This window comes from Miniopterus natalensis, chromosome 17 (assembly GCF_054644295.1).
Source record: "Miniopterus natalensis isolate mMinNat1 chromosome 17, mMinNat1.hap1, whole genome shotgun sequence".
NCBI lineage: Eukaryota > Metazoa > Chordata > Mammalia > Chiroptera > Miniopteridae > Miniopterus > Miniopterus natalensis.
Window position 1 is genome coordinate 33,134,313 of NC_142097.1, and position 20,974 is coordinate 33,155,286.

At 43.9% G+C, this 20,974-nt stretch overlaps 1 protein-coding gene across 1 annotated transcript in view; it reads right to left on the bottom strand.

Moving 5' to 3' along the window:
* Positions 1-209: 209 nt before the first annotated feature.
* AATF (apoptosis antagonizing transcription factor) overlaps positions 210-20,974 on the bottom strand; it is a 75,814-nt gene continuing 55,049 nt past the window's right edge. The window contains exons 11-12 of the mRNA XM_016210690.2: positions 18,401-18,472; positions 210-535 (exon numbers count right to left, since the gene is read on the bottom strand). Of these exons, the coding sequence (XP_016066176.2) occupies positions 472-535; positions 18,401-18,472 (136 nt within the window). The 3' untranslated portion in view covers positions 210-471. The remainder of the gene's footprint in view (positions 536-18,400; positions 18,473-20,974) is intronic.

Here is a 20,974-nt window from a genome sequence, read left to right on the forward strand (position 1 = left end):
CTGCTCCTCAGAGCCACGATCAATCGCTAAACATTGTCCACCCAGAAAGCAGCATCCGCCCCAGGATTTCTTCTGGTAAGTTCTATGTTTGAAGAGGCCGCTTGGCTGGAAAGAAAGTGAAAACCCTCCTGACACACCATCACCCTGCTGGAGCTCTAAACCAGACTTAACCCCAGCTGCTCAAGAAACCACACTGGCAGTAACAAGGTTCTTTATTTGTGGTGGCTCAAGGACATGGGGGAGGGGCCCTTTGCACACGAAGCACTGGAGACAGAGGCACATGATTCCAGGCGTCCTGGGACTTGTTAGGCCTGTGTTGTGAGCAGCACGCCTTCCCAGGGATTTCCTGACTCGCTCAGCCCCACAGGCCAATAGGCTCCTCCACTTGGAGCTAGATGAGCAGCCAACACGGCCAAGGAGCCGCCTTGGAGACCCTGCCTCATGGCCTTGCAGAAGGAGAGACGGGCGCTGTCAATCCCGGTGGCCTTCGTCAGGAGGGTTGAGTTGGCCAAAAAGAGATCGATACAACTCTGTCCTAGAAGACAAGCAAAACAAATTGGTTAACACACTGGTTAACTTTTCAAGGTTAAAAAAAGAACTAGAGAGCTGAGAAACACCTCAGTCTGTCTGTTCAACGGAAAACACAGGCATGTAATTAAAAATGCATCCCACAGCTCTTACCAATACAGAGAGGGAGAAACCTAGAAGCAGCCAGTCAAGTAGTGAGATGTTTAAACGGTCCAGTGTGGCTGGATGCCCCGTCTCCTGGGAATGAGTTTTCTGTAAGTTTGCCCTTTACAGATAGGCTCTTCGAGTAGGAAAACAAGATTGAATATTTTAATAGGATGTATGAGACTGCCACACGATGAGGAGGGTTCGATAGACATGGGATGTAGGGGGACATGATTTAGTTTTCATACATTTTCTTGGACTTGGCAGTATTTGAAAAACAATGAAAACGACCCAGCAACAAGATTCCAATTACTGTCACATGTGTAGGGTTGTTGTAGCCGAGGTGCTTCCCACTCCCCGGCCCCCTTTCTCTATTCTCAATCTAACAAATAATTCGATTGGCTAATTTATTCTTTCTAAAATTGGGGTTTGACGTTATGGAAACCACAGCATGCCAGGGTCTTGAGTCCTTGGAAATAAAGCAAATGATCACTTCTAACCTCTGTTTCAAATGCAACACACACACAACTACCTGGCCAAAGTCACATGTCAGGGCCTGAAAAGTCTCAAAAGGATGGGGTGGGGGAAGGGTCTCTCCTATCATCATAGAGACTAGGAACCACGAGGGTCCGAGCAGGTCAAATCCACTACGGAGGTGGGCTGTGGAGGACGCGGCCAACCCAGGCAGGCGATCACACTGCCCGTCTGCGTGAAGGTCAGCCACTAACGCTCAGGGAAGGAGGGTGGGTACACACGGCCAGCGAGAAAAGGGCCCCAGAAGAAAGCTGTGCCTGCTCTGTTTTATACTTTGAAGACCTAACCCCCCAATATAGCCTGTTGCTCTTGTTAAGAAAACAGGCTTTTAAAAGAGCTCTCATTACCTGAGAGTCATCATCAGCAAATCTGACTTTCAAAAAACAAACACACACAGCCTTCAAACGGTTCAGCAAGACTTTAACATACAAACTTATCAGTCTGCTTTTGAAGTCACCCCGCTGTAGCTGTGGTAGGAATAGAGGTACTATAACTAAAAAATCCAGCAATAGGAATAGCATATTAAAACTCCTTAAAAATAAATAAAATCTTTAAAAAGAAACTGCAGAAGCCGAGACCACAGGGCAGACAGGGAAAGTTGGACCAGCAAACAGTGACCTTCCAATCGTGGCACAGAAATTCTGTGGCAAGAATTTGCCGGTACCCTCACCCTGAACCCTCACCCTGAACGTCAGACCAGCCCCAGGCCTCCGGACAAAGGAGGCAGGTTCAGGCTGAGCCCCATTGTCTCTTTTGTTCCTCTGCCACATGCGGGGCCTGCCCCCCCTCGGCAGCCCCTGACACCAGCCCCAGACCACCAGCCTACAGGGTGGAAGGCAGCTTCACACTAAACGCAAATGAGAGACAGGCTCCTCACTTCCAGTTGCTTCCAAATCCCCAGCTCCACCGCAGAAGCAACAGCAAGGCCCTGCCCAGGCTTCCCCGGTCCCGCGACGGCCTGCCTATCACCAGTAAGCACAGGTCTCTCGCCATGTCACACAAGAATGAAATGGCACGGTGGGGAGAGCCGCCATGACAAAAAGACAGCCTGAGTTTAAGGCTGCAGCGTCCGACGAGGGAAATGCAGGGCCACCTGCCACTCAGCCGCGGCAACCACGCTCTTCCACGGCCACCCCGCCGCCCAGCCCGCCGTCGCCGCCGCAGCAGAGAAGCGGGAGGCAGCAGGCACCGTCCGCGGGGGCTGGCGTGTCAGAGGCAGGGAGTGAAATGCTGAGACCCATGTTTTGTTAGAACATCGTTTCACACTCAGGTGGGCAAAGCTGACAAACAGATGCGGCTGTCGGAAAGCAACGGGAAGCGGAGTGGCTGGGCTCTCGGTCTTCCCACAGGGGAGAGCAGGAGAGGGGCTTTTCCAATCCACGGCTCCCCGAGAATCGCAGCTCCCCAGCCTCCAGGCCCACGGCCGCCAGCAGGGCCCTTTGTGTCCCGGACGCCCCCAGCTCCCGGCTCCTCCAGCCTCAGTTTCAGATCTCACGGCCTCTGAGCAGGGATACGCGGCAGCCCCTGACCGGCTCCTCTGCTCCGCTCGCCCCTCCACGTCCCGCACCAGCCCCGGCTGCAGACAGCCGAGCAGGCCCGCCCGGGCCCAGGAGCACCGCCATCATGAAGACCCCGGGCCGCTGCTCGGCTCCGGCCGCCGGCACCGCCCGCCCCTGGCCCGCGGGCCCGGGCGGCTGGGAAACCCGCACCACCAACGGTGGGGCCTCAGGCTCTGGCCCTCCAGCTTCTCTGCGTGACAAAACCACACAGCCCCTCACACATTTTAAGTTTACATATAAATTTTTCAATAAATTTAATAATCACAAAGGATACGATCACCAGAATACCATGAACACTAAAAACTCTCGCATCCCTTTCGTAACACAGCCAACTGAATGTGTGCCACACCGACCTGCCGCTCACCGCCACTCATCTAAACAGCACATAAACAAACTCTTCAACTTGGAGATTTTACAGCTTCTTTTCCTTTTTAAATGTGTATTTCCATTTGACTTTTCCCTAGAGATTTTGGTCTTGATATAATTGTTTTATGCTTGAAAGTCTTCTATTGATCACCCTACCATATTTCTTGGCCACGAAAATAAGCATGTAAATAGGAACACGTTTTGAAATTCAAAAAGTTGAAATAAAAATATTTCAATTTTTTGAAACCATAAGCTATAAGTAATTTAAAAACAATACTTCAGGATTGTGTTATCATTACAGTTATTATTAGGATATCATCATATACACAATAACAATATCGTAAAGTGTATTATAATTTTGGTAGAAACGTAATGTTCATAAATAAGCAAGACATTACTGGAAATGCATCTCTTGATGCCACAGACGAGGCTCCCTCTCTGTTCATTCATGTGTCCACGGATGAGGTTTATCTATTGCTGGAATGAAAGAGGGTTCAGCATGCCCCTGTCCCTGTTTGTGGCTTTGCAGACATAAGTGTTGAGAGACCCTGTCACATGAACAAGTAGGTGGAAATGGGCAAGTTTTGCTAGAGTAACGTCACTCAATTCTCTTCATTCTTTCTGAATAATATGCAAAAAAAAAAATCACATAGTGATCTGCCACCAAAAATTAGTTTACTGTTCCACCAGCTGACAACTCTATCAACTCCTGCAGTTTTGTTAAAAATAAAGGCCTGGGAACCTTCAGCCCTGCAGGGACTTGCTACCCAGCCCTTAGGCACTGTGGTTCTCAATCCCCGCACTGATATTCTGAGCGTCCTTTTGTGTGGTGCCCTGGAGGCTTTCCTGCTGCACTGGGATGTCCCGGTCAGAGCAAGGTAGGGCTCAAGGTGGGCTTGGGTCAAGTGGGTGGAAGGCAGCTGGGACAGGCCCTAGCAGAGGGACACCGGCAGACAAATGTGTTTCAGGGACGGGAACACATCTGGGTACCTGGAAACTGTGTCTACTTTCCCTGGGGAAGTCTCTGCACATCCCAAGGACTGGAGGTAGGTGGAGGGCACACTGAGTTTTGCCCCAAACCCTGACAGGTGCTAGATCTGGTGCCACTGCGCAGGGAAAGGTAGAAGCATCTAAAAAGAAACAGGACTGGTCCACATACCCCTTGCCCCATCCCAAGGAAAACAAAACTTAAAAAATAAAGGTAGGACCGAGGCCTAGGCTGCCTTCTACTGCGAGGACATGTTCCCCTGTAGCATCTTCACTGACCAGGATTTAGCCAACCAGAGAAGCTCGACTAACAGCCAGTCCTTCAGGTTAACCTCGTCTCTGCCTGAGTCTCTGGGTAACTGCAGTTTAATACCTGAGGTCCCCTTAGGGCTATGCATAATGAACTTGATTTTTTTTTCTTTTTAAATACATAATTCCTGCTCTCTCCCATATTAAGAACCAAGATTTGACTCACTAAGCTGAAATGCCTTCCCCCCTTTACTACCCCTCCCCCTACGCTCTTGGCCTCGATGGCCAGTGGGAATGTCCATTGTAGAAAATGTATTAATGTTGGTCTCCTGCAGAACAACCTGCAGGTAATTAACAGGAGTTGGACCTAAGGTAGAAGGTCGGTAGCGGGGGCTCTTCCTTGAATTAAAATTTAACTTACCCTTTATTGCAACCTACAAAAGCAAGTAATGAGCACTAACATTTTTATTTCTTTTAAACTGTCATTTAGGCTGTAGAGGGGATAATTACCTATCTCTAGTGTAGTGGGGTTTTATAACCCTTAGTGAGGTATTTTCTAATTTAATATTTTTACTTTATTATCATAAAACCTGTTTCTGGGGGGGAAAAAAGATCATGGATTAGCAGCCATTTTCCACAGACAGAATATGTGTGTGTATGTTACGATTCGGTTTATTATGTGACTCTTCTAAAGAGATTTAAAGTATGCACAGTCGAGCTGGCTGTGGAAGGTGACCACATCAGTGCAGGTGAGGGTTAAACAGCCCTAAATGAACAGTAGTGTACATGTAGGAAAATGCAGCCCCAGGTGTGTGCGCCCAATATGTTCCCTTCAGCTCCATGGTGCCCTCCTCACCCCCTGCAACACAGACTAGCATCTTCCACGCTGTTACTTGGGCAATCGGTATGGAGCACATTAAACCTACAGATGATCTGTGTGGGACTTTGATTTGCTAGGTCAGTAGTTTGCAGCCTCTGGGGTACTGAAGGAGCTGGACTGGCTGCCCTCCAACAGCCAAGATATCTCCGAGCTATACCTATCTGTCCCTGTGGCCAAAAGCAGGCAGCCAGTGGAGAGAAATCAGCAATGCCACTGCTCCCTAAAGAAACCTGCACAGGCTCTGAGCAAGTGTTACCCGCAGGGTTCTGAACAGTCCTCCCAATGTGCCCAAGGAGACGATAGCGTGCTTTCCTGCTTAAATTATACACATAATGTGCCCTTGATTAACTTGAAACTGTTCATTTGTTACTTAAATTGCGGGGGGGGAGGGGTGTTGGACACACACACACATGACAAGACAAATCCCAATATGCATCCTGGCCCTCCCTCATTTCTGACCTTCCCCCATTCTGCACACCCAGGACCCTGAGCTGCACACAGAAGTGGTGTAGCACTTGTTTCTGCTTAACTTAATCCCTTAGACATACATTTAAGTATCGAAGGGTGATGAAACACACGAAGGGACCGTGAGACGAAGGGTTCCAATTCCAGCACTGCTCATGTCTAGAGCCCAGATCCCATCCGAATCCTTCTGAGACAGTGCAGACGCCGGAACACAAGCTCACACTGACCAGAGTGGTCACTGCTGACAGGTGTGCTTTTAAAATTTATTGGTGATGTTACTGACGTGTGCTTTTTTTTACATGTGTGTGTTTTGAAAACAGTTTACTTACTGGTGCTGTGGAAGCTTATAAATGTGCATTAGACGTGTATGGCCTCTGACCTCAGAGGATAACACAATAAATTCATAAACTATACTCAATTCCTATTGAACTTGAGATTTCAAAGAAATCTCTTACCTAGGACTTATTTCTTAACAGGATCAAGTTAAGAACGTAGCAGTGACTCAGAGAACCCCGTCTATCACTAATTACCTAAATCCAGACACAAGGCAAAACCAATCAGACACCTGAACTCTTCGGATGCTCCAGAACAGCCACACCGCAGCTTCCCGAACCCGCCACCAGGTGGCAGCACACGACGCACTTGTGAGCAGCCCAGCGTGGCTGCTGCCAAACTGCGCCCATAAATTGCCTGGTGTGTCTGCTCTCATCCCCATCGTCCCCGGTGCTTGAAGGAGACTCTAGAAGGTCTGTTCCAATTCGCTCTTTTGGTCAGGTCAGAACTAGGTCCTTCAAACCTCTGCAAATGCTTTTAGCCCCACAGCTTTAAATTACAGATGGTGACATGTGGCCTCTGGCCTGTCTCCTAAAGATCAGACAGACTGAGATTTATAAATGTTCAAAGAAACAGGTTGAGGCCCCAAACAAAGGAACTGAGAGGCTGGGTAAAGGAAGGAGAGGGAAGAGGGTAGAGAGGTGAGGAGGGAAGGAGAGGAAAACCCGTAAGGTTTTCTCACCCACCTTCCCTCCTGATTCCCGTCAGTAACAAATTCACTCCACTTGAACAAAGGCAGAGAAATACTTGAAACTCCCGTCATCCCTACCAATCGCTTCAGGACTTTCAGGTTCTTTTAAAGAGAAATAATTTACCTTGGTGGATTTGTGGAAACACGGGGGGGGGGGGGGGGGGAAGCACTCGTTAGACAAAGGGGACATCCCGCCTCTCCTGTACATTAATATTCCACATTCCTGGGATGATTTCCACTTTCACAGTTTGACTGTTTTATAACAGATCTGATGCGAGAGAAGACAAATGGCCTCACAAAGGAAAGACGACAAATCATCTCACCGCTTTTAGCAGGGTTTTCTCTTTACTTTTATTTATTTTTATTCTGTGGCTGAGCTGCAGAGCTCTCTGCCTTGCTGGAGATGTTTAATATTAACGTCAAGCCGCCACGATCCTGGCAATAGAGTTGGCCGGTGTTGTGTTTACGGTTTTGTGACTGCTGGCTTCAGGAAGATGAAGCTCCTTGTTCAAACAGCAGCCCCTCTAACAGCTCCTGTTAAAAGCCCGGGGATGCTTCACTGCTTGGACGTGAATCACTTCCTCCACCGCACGGAGGTGAGACTGACACTGGAGTTACATTTGTATCCCGATCAAGGCTCCTACCCAGTGACGCAGGGCCTGGGGCATCTCTCAGCTCCAGTGTAACTTTTACTTTTAGGGGTTCAAAACGCACGGAAATGAGTGAAGGTATTTACAGTTAACCCCCAGGGGTCCAGCAAGGCCTTCTATTACTTCTGGCAATAAGTTGGAATTATTTAACTTAAAAACCCAGCACTGATCCAAACATAAAAGAAGTACCCAGCAAACCACACAAGGCAGTGACTGCAATGCCACATCACAGGCTCAGCCGGCTGGACCCTCGCAGCAAGCACTTCTAGATGCTGGCTAGCGACTGCCCACCCTCTCCTCCCTCGTGCAGTGGCCCTGGGTTCCCCTGGTTCTCCTCCTCCCCCTTTCTTTTTCTCTTCCACCTGGCCAGGAGCACAGACCTCCTCCTGGGTTCTCAGCTCACCCCTCCCTTCTCTCCCCTGGAGTCTCACCCAGGCTCTCAGCTCTAACAGCTACAAGGACAAAGGATGAAGCCCAGAGCCAGAGTCCCCACCTCCTCTCCCAGACACTGAATCCTACCCCCTGGCCCTGCAAGGCTAGTCTGTCACCTAAACTATCATTTCTGTTAATAAGGGAAGCAAATTCTGTTACTCATGTCTCACACTTAACTGTTTAATGGCAGGAAACTATAAACAAGAGTTACAGGTATCAACACCACATTTTCTGATTAAAATCCACCCAGAGGTAGGGCTCTTGTTTAGACAGTTTACTTACATTAATTGATAAAATGCAAATTGATGTCCTTCATCTTTGTGGTTTTTAACAGTACTCTGCAAAGAACTTTCTCCTCTCCTCTGTAAATTAGAGAGCAATTTGGGAGAAGGGAAGATCTGTCCCAGACACCTGCTAGCTAAACTTTCCTGGGGAGTACTGTCCAGGACTCAGCTACTCAGCCATCTCCCCCGCACCCCGCTCAGTTCACTAACTCGTCACTGAAGTCAGCAATTGGATGACCTCGGCTGGTTATGTGACTGGCTTTTAAAAGCCTGACTGCTCAGTGCAAAATGAGTCGTTTGCATTTCTGCCCCTGGAAGCTGGTGAGTATGTTCTGCTGCAGAGCTGTGCCCCCCCCAACCCCCCCCGCAGGACCAAGAGGTGGGCGAGGGGCGGAATGCTGCCAAGCGCGTGTAGGAGAAAACGCGTATTGATTTCTTCTTTCTCATAAAGGAGCACAAAGCACTGGAGAACAATTGCCCGTCCTTGCAGCATTTCACATTCCACAGAGACAAAGGCCCGACCCCCACTAGCCTCTGCGAAGCTGAAAGGGGAGCCAGGGGACCAGCACTGGAGCAGGGCCTGGGTGTCAGTGGCCATGGTGCTGTCCAGCTCTGCTGCTGGGACTCCAAACACCCTGGGCCATAGACTCCTCCCCTGCCTCTGATCAAGTAATTTCCCTCTCGGGGCTGATGTTTCCTCATCTATATTGGAGAAGAAAGAGCCTTCAGCCTTATTTACCTTTAAGTGGAGGTGCCCAGAGGGTAAAAGAGTTAATGTTTATAAAGTGTTCTGCTCCCCAGAGGAGACAATGGGTAGAGCACAAGGTGTGGTTATGGCTCATTCAAGGCCTCATTTCCAGGGTAGTTACAATAGCTTCCCTTACAAATGCTGGCTTCCCAGCACCTCCAACTCAAAGTACAATGAGGCAATGCCCTTTATCTAAATATCCTTTTTTGGTTTGACACTTAATACCAACACTAAAAATAACAAAAGGTAACCAGGGACTATTATGCCTTGTTAATGCACAGAGAGAATCCATTCCAGAGCTGTTTTCTTCTGAAACCAAATACATCCTGAAAGCAGTCCAAAGAACCGACCTGAAGCTGTAACTGTTCATCACAGAGGCCTGTCAGTATTTGCCATGTTTCCATAGTAACCAACAGTTTGTAGGAGGACCATCAGGAACCAAACCCAGTAAAGATATCATAGCCAAGATGGGCAGGAGAACACCTATGATATAATACAAAGTTTATGGTGTACACGCTTAGAAGTGATGGAAATACAAGGGTAAATTCATGAAGATCTTTACCAGGGATCATACTACGTAAACATGACCTCAAAAACTCTCTAGGGAAAAGGCTGGGAATGTGAAGTCCCAAATCTGGACTCCTCGTTTCCAGGGCTTTTCCTAGGTGGCCATGAGTGAGGAAGATGTGGACAGGCCCTCAAGCAGTGTGGCATTCTAGCGCTAAGACACAGCCCACAGTAATCGAGGTGGCCATGAGTGGTGAATGCCACACATAGTGCTGCGGGAGCAGGGGGAACTGCATCACAGGGGCAAGGTGATTTGCAGAAATTTCAGTGAAAGAAGCAAGAAACTGGTGTTCATCCATCTTATAGGACTATTTGCAAAAAAAAAATCTTACCAGCAAATTGTAAATAGACTTATAAGCCGAAGACCTTTAAAGACATTTTGGACAAAAGACCTACAGTCAACTTTTCTTAGGTTTGTACGAAAATGGATATGCCTGTGATGCATGTGAAGGGATGCGATGTGATATATATACGTACACATGTGAAAACATAAATGTTATTTATTTAAATAACTATCTGTTCTGATTTATTTAAAACAGTCCTTCTCAGAAACAAAAAATTAAAAAGAGCATTTCATTCTCAAGAATCTAATGAGCAAGAAGGACTATTTGCACTTTATAAAGAAGGAAACAAAGGCACATGGAGGCTTCAGGGTCCACACAGCACATGAGGGCCAGGGTGCACCATGTGCTCAAGAATCCCGAATCAGTTCTTTAGCTTAGGGAAGGCAACTGAGAAAAAGACCTTAAATAAATTGTTTTGCAAGTAATACCTATGCTACAAACTGCTATATAATAAGGCAAGATACAAACAAATCATAATACAGGTGTACCTCCTTTTATTGCTCTTCGCAGATATTGCGCTTTTTACAAACTGAAGGCCAGACTATCCACCAGCAAAATGATTACAACTCACTTTACTGCGATACTTGCTTTATTGCGGTAATCTGGAACCAATCCCGCAGTATCTCTGGGGAATGTCTGTGCATTAATCCAGAGATGAGCATAAAGCCGAGATGATACCAAATACAAGACTGCAGTAAACATCCATACTACTTTGACTTATAAGTTAAGCATTCTTAACAAGAAAAAAACCTAATAGGTGATTTTGTGAACTGTACAAAATGCTGTTAGAGAGGAACAAATAAAACAGGGGTTCAAAGAAGAAAGAGCCCCCCAACTCGGGAGGTTCCTAAAAGTCTCCCTGGAAAGGCTGGTGTTGCCCAAGGACTTGAACACGCAACAGGAGAGACTGAGGTGGGGCAGGATGAGGGGGTGCTCCAGGTTAAGTGAGCAGAGCTAAGAGACACAGTGCGAGGAGTATGGAGCATGTTCTGGGACTGCACAAAGCGTACATACACTGCAATAGGTGACAAAGAGAAGAAGGTAGCAAGGAGATGTGGCCCTGCAGGCCTTGAGTGGCAGGTTCAAGAATACGGCTTTTATTCTACAGGCAACGAAGAGTAACTTGCTGTAAGTGATGTTTAGGAGGGTTTAATGTGGCCATGATGCACAGAGCTGGTTAGCTCAGGCTGTGGTCAGGAAGCTGTTAGTGCAACAGTCTATGCAGGAAGTAAAAAAAATCTGGACTCAAAAAGAGGCTGTAGAAATGGATAGTAGAGACCACTGAACAATACAGTATATTAAAATGAAGTTCCAAGCAGATTAAAAGTAAGAGAAGAAATCAGACAAAACTTAAGAGAAAACACAGGTGAATAACTGAGCTTGGGATGCAGGGGGATTGCCTAGCATTAAAGCGCTGAGAAATATCCAAAGGAAAAGGTTTTATATATTTGATTACATAAAGAATGAAAAGTTACATATGACCAATAAAAATCATTAACATCAACAGGCAAGCAAAATAGGGAGAATCTACAAATTTATTAAACGTGGCCTATGACCACAATATATAAAACTCATACAAACTGCAAAGGAAAACTAAATCTTAAAGAGAAAAACAGGTAGAAGATGAAACTAGAACTACAAGTGATTAATAAATATAGAGACTCTTCAAGTTTACTACTAAATGAGAAAATAAACATCAGATACCTAGTCCAGTGCTTAGCACCTTCTAGGTCCTCAGTAAGTTTATAAACTTGCAGAACAATTCTCCATATCAGCAAAGGTGTGATGACAGAGCCTCGGCTGGCAGAGGGGGAAGAAGGTGCACAGTAACTGTACAGCCTACCAAGAATCATTAGAAAGTTAAGTCTTTGACCCAGGATTTACCCTTCTAAGAACCTATATTAAAAACACAAGCAAAATTTAGAACATGGATTTCTATACAAACATGATCATTGCAGCATTACTTAAAGAGAAATAAAAACAATCAGAAACAACCTAAATGTCCAATAATAAATATTCCATAATTGAGTATTATAGTTATTAAAATGTCTTCAAAAATAATTAATGGCATTAAAATACTGATGAAGTTAACTGAAAAAAGGGATTCAAACATATATATAAATGTCTTTATAAAATATATACACAAAATTATTCTGCAAGAAAACATAAATCTATTAATAATTCTCAATAGCAGATAACAGATGAATTTCTCTGTTTTTCCAGTATTTTCCAAATTTTCTTCCATAAGCACATATTGTGTTTATTGTAGGGGGACCTAGAAGGTGTTTCTAAGGAAAGTAGGTAACAGCACAGCTGAGGTAGAACTATAAGAGCAAACTAACTGAATATATCAGGTCAGATGTGAAAGCTAATTTCAGGGTTTAGGGTCTTTGTAATCAGAAGAATGGTATGACTGTAAGAGCAGGTGTGGAAATGCAGTGATTCACACTAAAATGTGAATGACTTCATAGGCAAAAACCTTCCTATATAGAAAGCATCTCTATCAGAAAAGGAAAAATAATTTTAATACAAACAAGTTCTTTGGTTTTTTTTCCTAAACAAGTTTTTAGTTGAGAGGCAGGCTCTGTGTATGTGCACTGGGGGTGGGAAGCAGCAGCGGCCCCTTGGCACTTCATTTCCAAATACTTCTAAAAGCTCGCTGATTTTCTGGACACAGTGGTAGTGGCTCAGGGCCACACTCCTAGGTGCATATATGGTATCAGCTCCACTATTTACTCGCTGTTTAACTTGGGCAAGTTACTTATTTGTTCTATGCCTCATTATTATCATAAAATGCGATGTCAAACACTTTAGTGGTTTCTTATAAGGACTGAATGAAGCTGTATGTGAAGGGCTTAGTGCGGTGTCTGGCATGTAGTAAATGCTCAGTAAGTGGAATATGATATTATTTCTATGTCATTTCATTGCCAATCGAAAATAGGGCGGCAGACTTTGGGTGGATAAATCAGAGTGAAGGATGGAGCATGTAAGAACAGAGATGGCCTACACACCTTAGCAACCCAACGCTAGCTCAGTGGCCACTGTGGAAGTTTACTAAGTTGTATGAATGCCAGATCGAAACGCAGAGGACATTCGGCCACTGCCCGCCCACCAGCAGGTTACTTAGCTGTGCTTAATACAATATCTATGAGATAGTCTATTTCCAAAGTCGATAATAATAAAATACAAAAACTTAAAAACAGTAAGCCCTTAGGAGAAACATCTTCACTCACTTTAGAGAACAGAAATATCCCTGTGGGGGAATAAAAGGGGTTCATAACCCTCTGAAGAAGTGATGAGCATGTGACTGCAGGAACGAGAGCAACAGGCAAGCAGCTCCGTTTTGAGGAAAGGCTGATCTGTTCAGCATTAACAATCTTTCTAGAAGATGTGCTTTTATCACTACATCCTGCTTGGAACCAAGGCTTCAATTTGAGAATGCAAATTTTCCAGAACTGTGTAAGGCTGAACAAGCAGCAATCAGGAAAAACAGGAAACAATGGCGGCGCTTGCTTTTCAACCCAGTTTTAGGACTCTGGCCCAAGCCTTGGGTTTGAGCTTGAGGATGTTTCCTTTGTCCTTCCTGACGTTACGGAGGGGGAAGGCCCCGCGCCTCCTATCTCTGTTCTGGACGCCATCTTTAATGATGATATATGGGGGTCCCTTCCCCTCAGCACTGCTGGGGGCTCAAACATGTGACGCCGCCCGCCTGGGCATCCACAGGCGAATTATAAACTGTGTCAATCCGAGTTAATGCAAAGCTGTAATCCTCTTTAACAAGAGATCAAATCGCTGCCATGAGTTATGTTCATTCTGTAATCTGATAAGGAAGAGAGGGAACCTCTAATAAAAGAGTAATGGGAGCCTTTAATGACACTGGTGGGAGGCAGCACCAGAGAAAATGTTGCTCTCGCTCACACCGATTAGATCAATGCTGCATATTCGCCCGGACTTGTTTCACCTGTCAGAACAACCTGTGTCTTTTTAGGAGATAAGAAGCTTCAGAGAAAACATCTGTATATCTTAACCATTCTTGCTTGCAAGTTTTTAACCAACGAAAAGTGCTCTGTGGAGGGTATTTCTGGGATAATTAGCTGATATGCTCTCAAGCCCTGAGCAAACCACCCCAGAATTATGAATTTCAGCATAATTCAGCATCTATTTCTATTAAGTACAGGGGTAAAGTCGGCAAGGGGGAATCACAAGTGCTCTGAGTAACCTTTGGGTTACCAAGCAGGGGGAAAAGAACATCTTGTCCCACATTTGGGATACACACCCACACACAAAAGTGGTAAGCTGAAGATAAACCGCCTGTACAAATTCTATGATTCCGAGGCTCCTCAGGACAGCGTGGCAGTGATACTGCCAAAGCCCTCTACAAGGCTGGATCACATGTGTGCTTTTCCCCCCTAAAACTCCAGATGTAAAACAATCATGTATTCGGTGCTTAGTGGTTATCATTAAAGGATCCTCTCTGGGTTCTTTTTTTAAATGCCAGTAGCTTATGAGAAGAGTGGGAGAAATGTTTTTTATTTGGGGGAAGAATATGGGGATGGGGGGCAAAATGGAAATTCCTGCTGTTCCTATTGAGAATTTCTTTAAGGAACGGGGTACCTATAAAATGTTAATATTGCTATCATTTTTGTAATAAGAAAGAAAAGCTTCTTAGGACAACACAATAACCTACTTTAAGGAACAGTACCAGAATAAGGACCCTCCTGAAGCAGCAGTTGTGCAAGGCAAACACTTATTTTCTTTGGTGCACATCAAGCTGACTATTGCCACTTAGGCCTGTCCCACGCTGACAGCACAGCCTCATGTGCAAACAGAGCAAGCCATTCACGGGTTCCCTTCCTCAAATCTGAGGCCGTGGCCAGTTCTAAGGAACACAGCATGACCTGTCCCTGAGGTCTTACTAAGAATGTGCTTCTCCTCCTTGTCACACCAGCATTTTACTGTCTGATCTCCATCAATACAACAAATGAGGAAGAATTAACTTCTTTACAAGTCTGCCTCAGAGAGGCTTTCAAAAGCAGACCAAAAACGGGTTTTTTTCCACAACCTCCAAATTCTTCGTTAGCACTATAATAAGAGATCATCTGAGTTGGTACTTCACATTCCCTCTGGTCTCACAGCACTCCAGGGGGTTCACACCGTGTAAAGTGGGCTGCTTCTGGAATGTCCTTGATGAGCTGCGGGTCCTTCAACAGCCACAGAAGTGAACAGCACTCCTGCACGTGACACCTCGAACTGTTCTTGGTGGAAATAGTGTGCTTAGAGGAATTCTCTACCAAGGAGTCGGCCAGCCTCTCCGCCTCCTCAGCCCGCTGGTAACTGTTTTTACAATCACGTGATATTTTGGCCTCTTGGCAAAACGACACTGAAGGACAAGCAGTGGCTGCCCTGGGAGCTGAGCAGTCCGGTGCCGAGGGCACCCAACGGTTTAGCAGAGCCAGTGGGCGTTTCTAGGTTCATGGTAATACTCTCCCTTACATGCAAACACACAGCATGTGGGCAACATGGGTTTTCTCTTTTCTCTCAATACCGGGAATGTGCATCAGCCTGCAATAGAAACCAACTACCTACCTCATAATGGAGTAAAGATCTACTGGCCCAGCATGTACAAAGTGCCAGAGGTTATATGACTTTCACTAAGGAGACCTGAAGGCAGGTGGAGGCATTTAAAGCAGTACCCACAGTTTATCTAGAAGTAAAAGCCCCTAAAGGGAAATTTGGTAACACAAGGGTGCAAACTGAGCTACTTTGCATTTAAATGGTGTTTTTTAAAAAATAGATTACTTGAAGAGAAAAATTCGCAGCACAAGAAAAGAGTATGTATCAGCAGAAAATAACTAAACAGATAACACTACACAGAGCACGTGACCACACCACGGGAGGAAGTGAGAGCACCACCACCTTCCTCAAGATCCTTTTAAAGGCAGTACTTCTTTCTCCACTGAGGATATTTGAATTCTCTGCATGAAAGGGTAAAGGTCTCTGCTTCCTCCTTAAAGGGCTAACCTGGCTGGAGAGCCATCCTGATAATTAGCCATCAGTCCACAGGGACAGCCCTTTTCCCACTGAAAGCCACAAGGACTGTTACCCAACAAACACACTCCCAATCCTTCCTCCTTTGTCCGCTCTACCTGAAGTGGCGATGTAACATAGTTGTGGCCAATAAGATATAAGAAGTTTGTTTGAGGGAATTCTGAGAATTTCCTCACTTTTCTGAAGTAAAGAAAACAGGTATGGCTGACACCACCACTCCTCTCCCCTTCTCCCTGCCTCAAACGCATGTCTGGTGGCTGAAGCTGCAGCAGCCACCATGGGACCCCGGGGGAAAGACCAGGAGATTCGGCCCTAAGGTCACTACAATGGGAAAACCATTGCCGATAACTGCCCCCATCCCTATAATTATTCTGTCAGAAAAACAAATCCCATTTGCTTATGCCTCTGTATGTCTCTTACAGACCAAGCCCAACATAATCCTCAATAACACAGTCATTTTCAAATAATCTTTAGAAGATTTTTAAAATTGATTTTTAGAGAGGGACGGAGAGAGAGAAAAACATCGGTGAGAGCTGGGATTGAGCCCACAACCCAGACATGTGCCCTGACCAGGAATCAAACCAGGCTTTTATTGGGCTTCGTCCCCCAGATGCATGGGACGAAGCCCAACCAACTAAGCCACACCAGCCAGGGCTTAAATAATCTTTATGTCTAGGATACAGCAGAGCTTCAAACATTATGAGCGAATAAATAAGATTCTGGAAAACTAAGTGGCCCTGGGGTATTTTTAGGTGATTAAAGAAAAATCCCAACTAAGAATGACAAAAAGTTGATTTCTAAGTGATCTAGTAGTACTGTATTCAAAAGATGCCACCAAAGTTTAAACCAGGTTTCACTTTATGCCTGGGATAATAATGTTACCTAAATGGGTTGGGTTTAGGTTTAAGCATCTAGTTTTCTTTTCTTGGTGATAAAATTTTTTCATGTCTACTAAGGATGCACTATTTTACTCTTTTAAAAAACAAACCAATCTAGAAATGAATGAAAAAACAAACAAAACAAAAACAGCCTATACATACGCATTCACTTGCAAAGCACAAAAGAAAATGTGAGGTCACAAAATTCTGAGTATAAACATATTCAGAACTATCCATAAGCTGTTTTATACTCAAAGCACTGAACAAAGCAAACAAAAAATTAACAATCACTGCCCTCACCTAAACCTGCAGATCTACTGATTTATAGGAAAGGGAGAGGGGAGAATCTGACAGGATTTAGTAGCAAACTAAATACACGCAAATAAAAAGGTTAAATGCAGTTTGAGGTTTAAAGCTGGCAAAACCCACATGTGCCACATTATAACCAATCAGTTCACTTGGTAAAGATTTATGTTTAAAAATATCTACCACAGCATTATTTGCAACAATCATAATTAAAAACAATTTAAATGTCCAATAATTAGTGAATGGCTAAATAAGTAATATTTAAAAGTTTACACAATCATTACAAATTTTTGAATAATTTTAATGGCGTAATGCTCACAGTATACAAAATATTTAAAGAAAAATTCATAATAGTGGAATATAATTTTAATTATAGAAAAAGCAAACTCAAAGACTAAGAGAAAATATTTTGCCATGTTAAAAGTGGTTATCTTTTATGTATGTATACACACACTTCCTAGTTCTGAATGTTGAAAGAGCCTAGAAACAATGACACCCAGTGAAAAGGAGCACACCTAGCACCCAGATTTTGGTTTCTAAATACCACAATCAGCTGAAAGGAATCAGGGTTCCTTGGAGAGAGACTGATTCCAGAGCTGGAACAGGAAAAGTATAAGATGAGCCTAGAACAGCTTTCTGTTTGTGCCAGAACATCAGAAAGAACTCAAAGAATAATTGGGGACATCTCAAAAGGACACAAGCCAACTTGAATAGGTGTCCATCAATGTGGGACAAGTTAAAATCAAAATAAATAATATGAACAGATTATAATTCACTGAATAAAATAGGAAAGCATGAGTCTATAGAAATGAACGGTAAGTAAATAATCTTACAAAAATATTACATTATAGTAGACTGCGAACTAATAAATACAGAAGGAATTATTTTTTAAATGGCTATCTCTAAATTATAATATTGAGTATACATTTCGATTTTGTTTCAGCTTTCTAAAATGAGCATGTGCTTCTTTTATAAAAATACTTAAAAAAAAATTCTCGACAGTAGCCTGAACACAGCATAATGCACATCTCTACAGCAATCTCTACAGCCATTTTTAAAAGGACAGCATATGCACAAACCCCCAAACATAAATGAAGTGCATGTGCTGTCCTGACCTGTCTGAATTAGACAAGAGCTCAGATGAGCTGGGCAGGTGGCTAAAGTTAAAAAAACAAAACAGCAAAATCAAACAAAAAACCACCAGAGGCAGCATTGAGATGTATGGAAATTTTGTTTTGGTTTTACAGTAATTATGGGAGTGAAGAGATGTGACAAGGACCCTTGCTATGATGCCAATGACAAATGGTTAACTGATAAGAAGAAATGGAGAGGGTGACGGGCTGTAGAACAGGTCAATATCAGGCTGTCATGAAGCCATTTGAGACACATAATTAATCTATTACTCACCTGGCGTCATCATTCATTGTAGTATGGTCAATAGGTGCCATGAAGCTTAGTAGCTTGCTAAGGACATGAAACCTAAATAAAGCAGGAAATAGGCAGCAACATTAGTAACTATTAAACTAGAGAAAGAAACACATTCTATGAGCTAACAAACTGGGAAAAGCACAGGAACATTTGGCTCCAGAGCTGAAGAGGGAACAATGACAGGTGTGTAATGCTCACAACTATAGAACTCTTTTTCCTTCATGCCACAGGAAGAAAGTCTAGTAACAGCATATTATAAATGACAGTTCAACACGAATCCATTTATATCACAGCCCCCCAAAACACAGATACACTGTGCCCTTGAGGAATATACTAACCCTTAAACATCTCCAGACAAAAGACAATGAGGACTTGACTACCCCATTTCTCACCTCTATATATATCTTAATCATTTTAATGTCATTAAAGCTTACCCAGTGGCAGGAGCACAGGCAGTGAGAGGTATAATGCCTGAATGAATCCTCACCACCAATATCACTCAATAGCACTGGTTCCCTGAGTAAGAAAAGGCCTGTAGAACTCCACATCATTTCTACTCACTAGTTCCACTGGGTCTTTCATTCCCCCCATCTTTAAATGAACGAGCACAGCTGAATAAAACATAAGTCTGATTTCCAGAGCTTCAGTCACAATATTTTTTATATATTGGGTCAAATGAAATATATTAAAATTACATTCACCTGTTTCTTTTTAGTTTTCCAGTGTAGCTATTAGAGCCTTTCAACTACATATGTAACACATACTTTTACTGGATGGCACTGCTCTGTGGAATACCCTTACGCTATAATGCAGTATGCTCAGTAACTGTTCACTGCGTGATGAAAGACAGGCTTGAAGAAGTAATCAGATTAAAGACATTCAGTAATGTGTACTTAACGCAATGCATTTCATCTAATCTCAGTAATGCTGAGGATGAAAGCATGTTTTAGTATTAAAACACCTTTTACCAACCATACTAAGAAAAGATAAATGTAATTTTGTTGCAGAAGAAGAGACAAACACAGTAAGACATGTCATTACTAAAGACCTGAAAGTTCAGTCATTTACATTATGGGTTCTGATTAAATCACAGTGAAATCTACTTATATATACTGCTGTGTAAAATACTGATAATAATGATAATTATTTCTAAACACAAAAATATTCTTTCTTTTTTTTAATCCTCACCCAAGGACATGCTTAGAGAGAGGAAGGAAGATATATACATGCTTAGAGAGAGGAAGGGATATATATATAGGAGGGGAGAGTGAAACATCAATCGGTTACAGTCCGCTCTCCAACTGGAGATCAAACCTGCAACCCATGTATATGCCCTGACTGGGAATCTTGGTGCACAGGATGGTGTTCAACCAACTGAGCCACTCCAGTGGGGCCAAAATATTATTTCTTCTAAATTATTTTCTAGTATCCAACTAGCAAGGTGCCAGGCCTAGTCTGACCAGGCTGATGCCACTAACCTGCTATCATTTCAACTAATATTGCCACAAGATAATGTTCATTTTTGCCATAACATTCTGGAAAATCTTATCTTTCCAACCCTATCATAAACAAAGAACAAAACTTGCTCAATGGTAGACCCTAGTATCAGTGATGATAGCTAGTATACTCTCCCAGCTCTTGTTGAGGTCTACTTTAAAGAAGTGTTCACAATATTCTCATCTAGCCCGGGCCACTTGGTTTAATCCTTCAGGACAGAATGCTAATGTAGCCCAGCTGTCATTTTGGCGCCTACAGAGGCCAACTGGTCCTGCCAGAGAACTCAACAGCCAGAGGTGAGATGCATGGGCCCTGGAATCAGGGCAATTAGCTCAAATCCCTGTTTGCTACTAACCAGCTCTGTAATGCTGGGTGAGTTATTTTCTTTAACCACTTTACATGAATTAGCTAATTTAATCAGCATAACAGCCTATGAGATGTGACTTTTTACTTCATTCCTCACAGATGAGGAAATTACAGTACAGAGGTATAAGGTAACGTGTTTCAAGGTCTCAAGGCTAGTCAGTAGGTCGAACCTAGACAGTTTAGCACCACAGCTGTGCTTTTTCTATCTCTGCAGGGCCCAACAGGGAGTTTTATAAATGTTAGTTATCACTACTGCTATTAGTAAAGACCGTTCTCGGATTCTGACCACACCCCTCACGTGTATGGTCAAGGAGACCCAGGTGAACATGGATGACAAACTGAAAAACAAAACACATGACCATTTTCATTACTTTTCTTTCTACTTTTTATTTTGCAATAATTTTAGACTTACAGAAAAGCTGCAAACATAGTCCAGAGATTCATGTTTAACCTCACCCAGCTTCCTCTAATGCTACCTAACATAGCGTAATTGTGAAAATCAGGAAATTAACACTGCTGTAATACTATTAACTAAACTACAGACCTTACTCAGATTTCCCCCGTTCTTACCCGACAGCCTTTCTCTTTTCCAGGATCCAATCTAGGACCCCACGTTGCACTTGGTTGTGCATCTCTCCTTAGCCTCCTCCTCTGTGACAGTTCCTCAGTCTTCCTTGTTTTTTCATTACC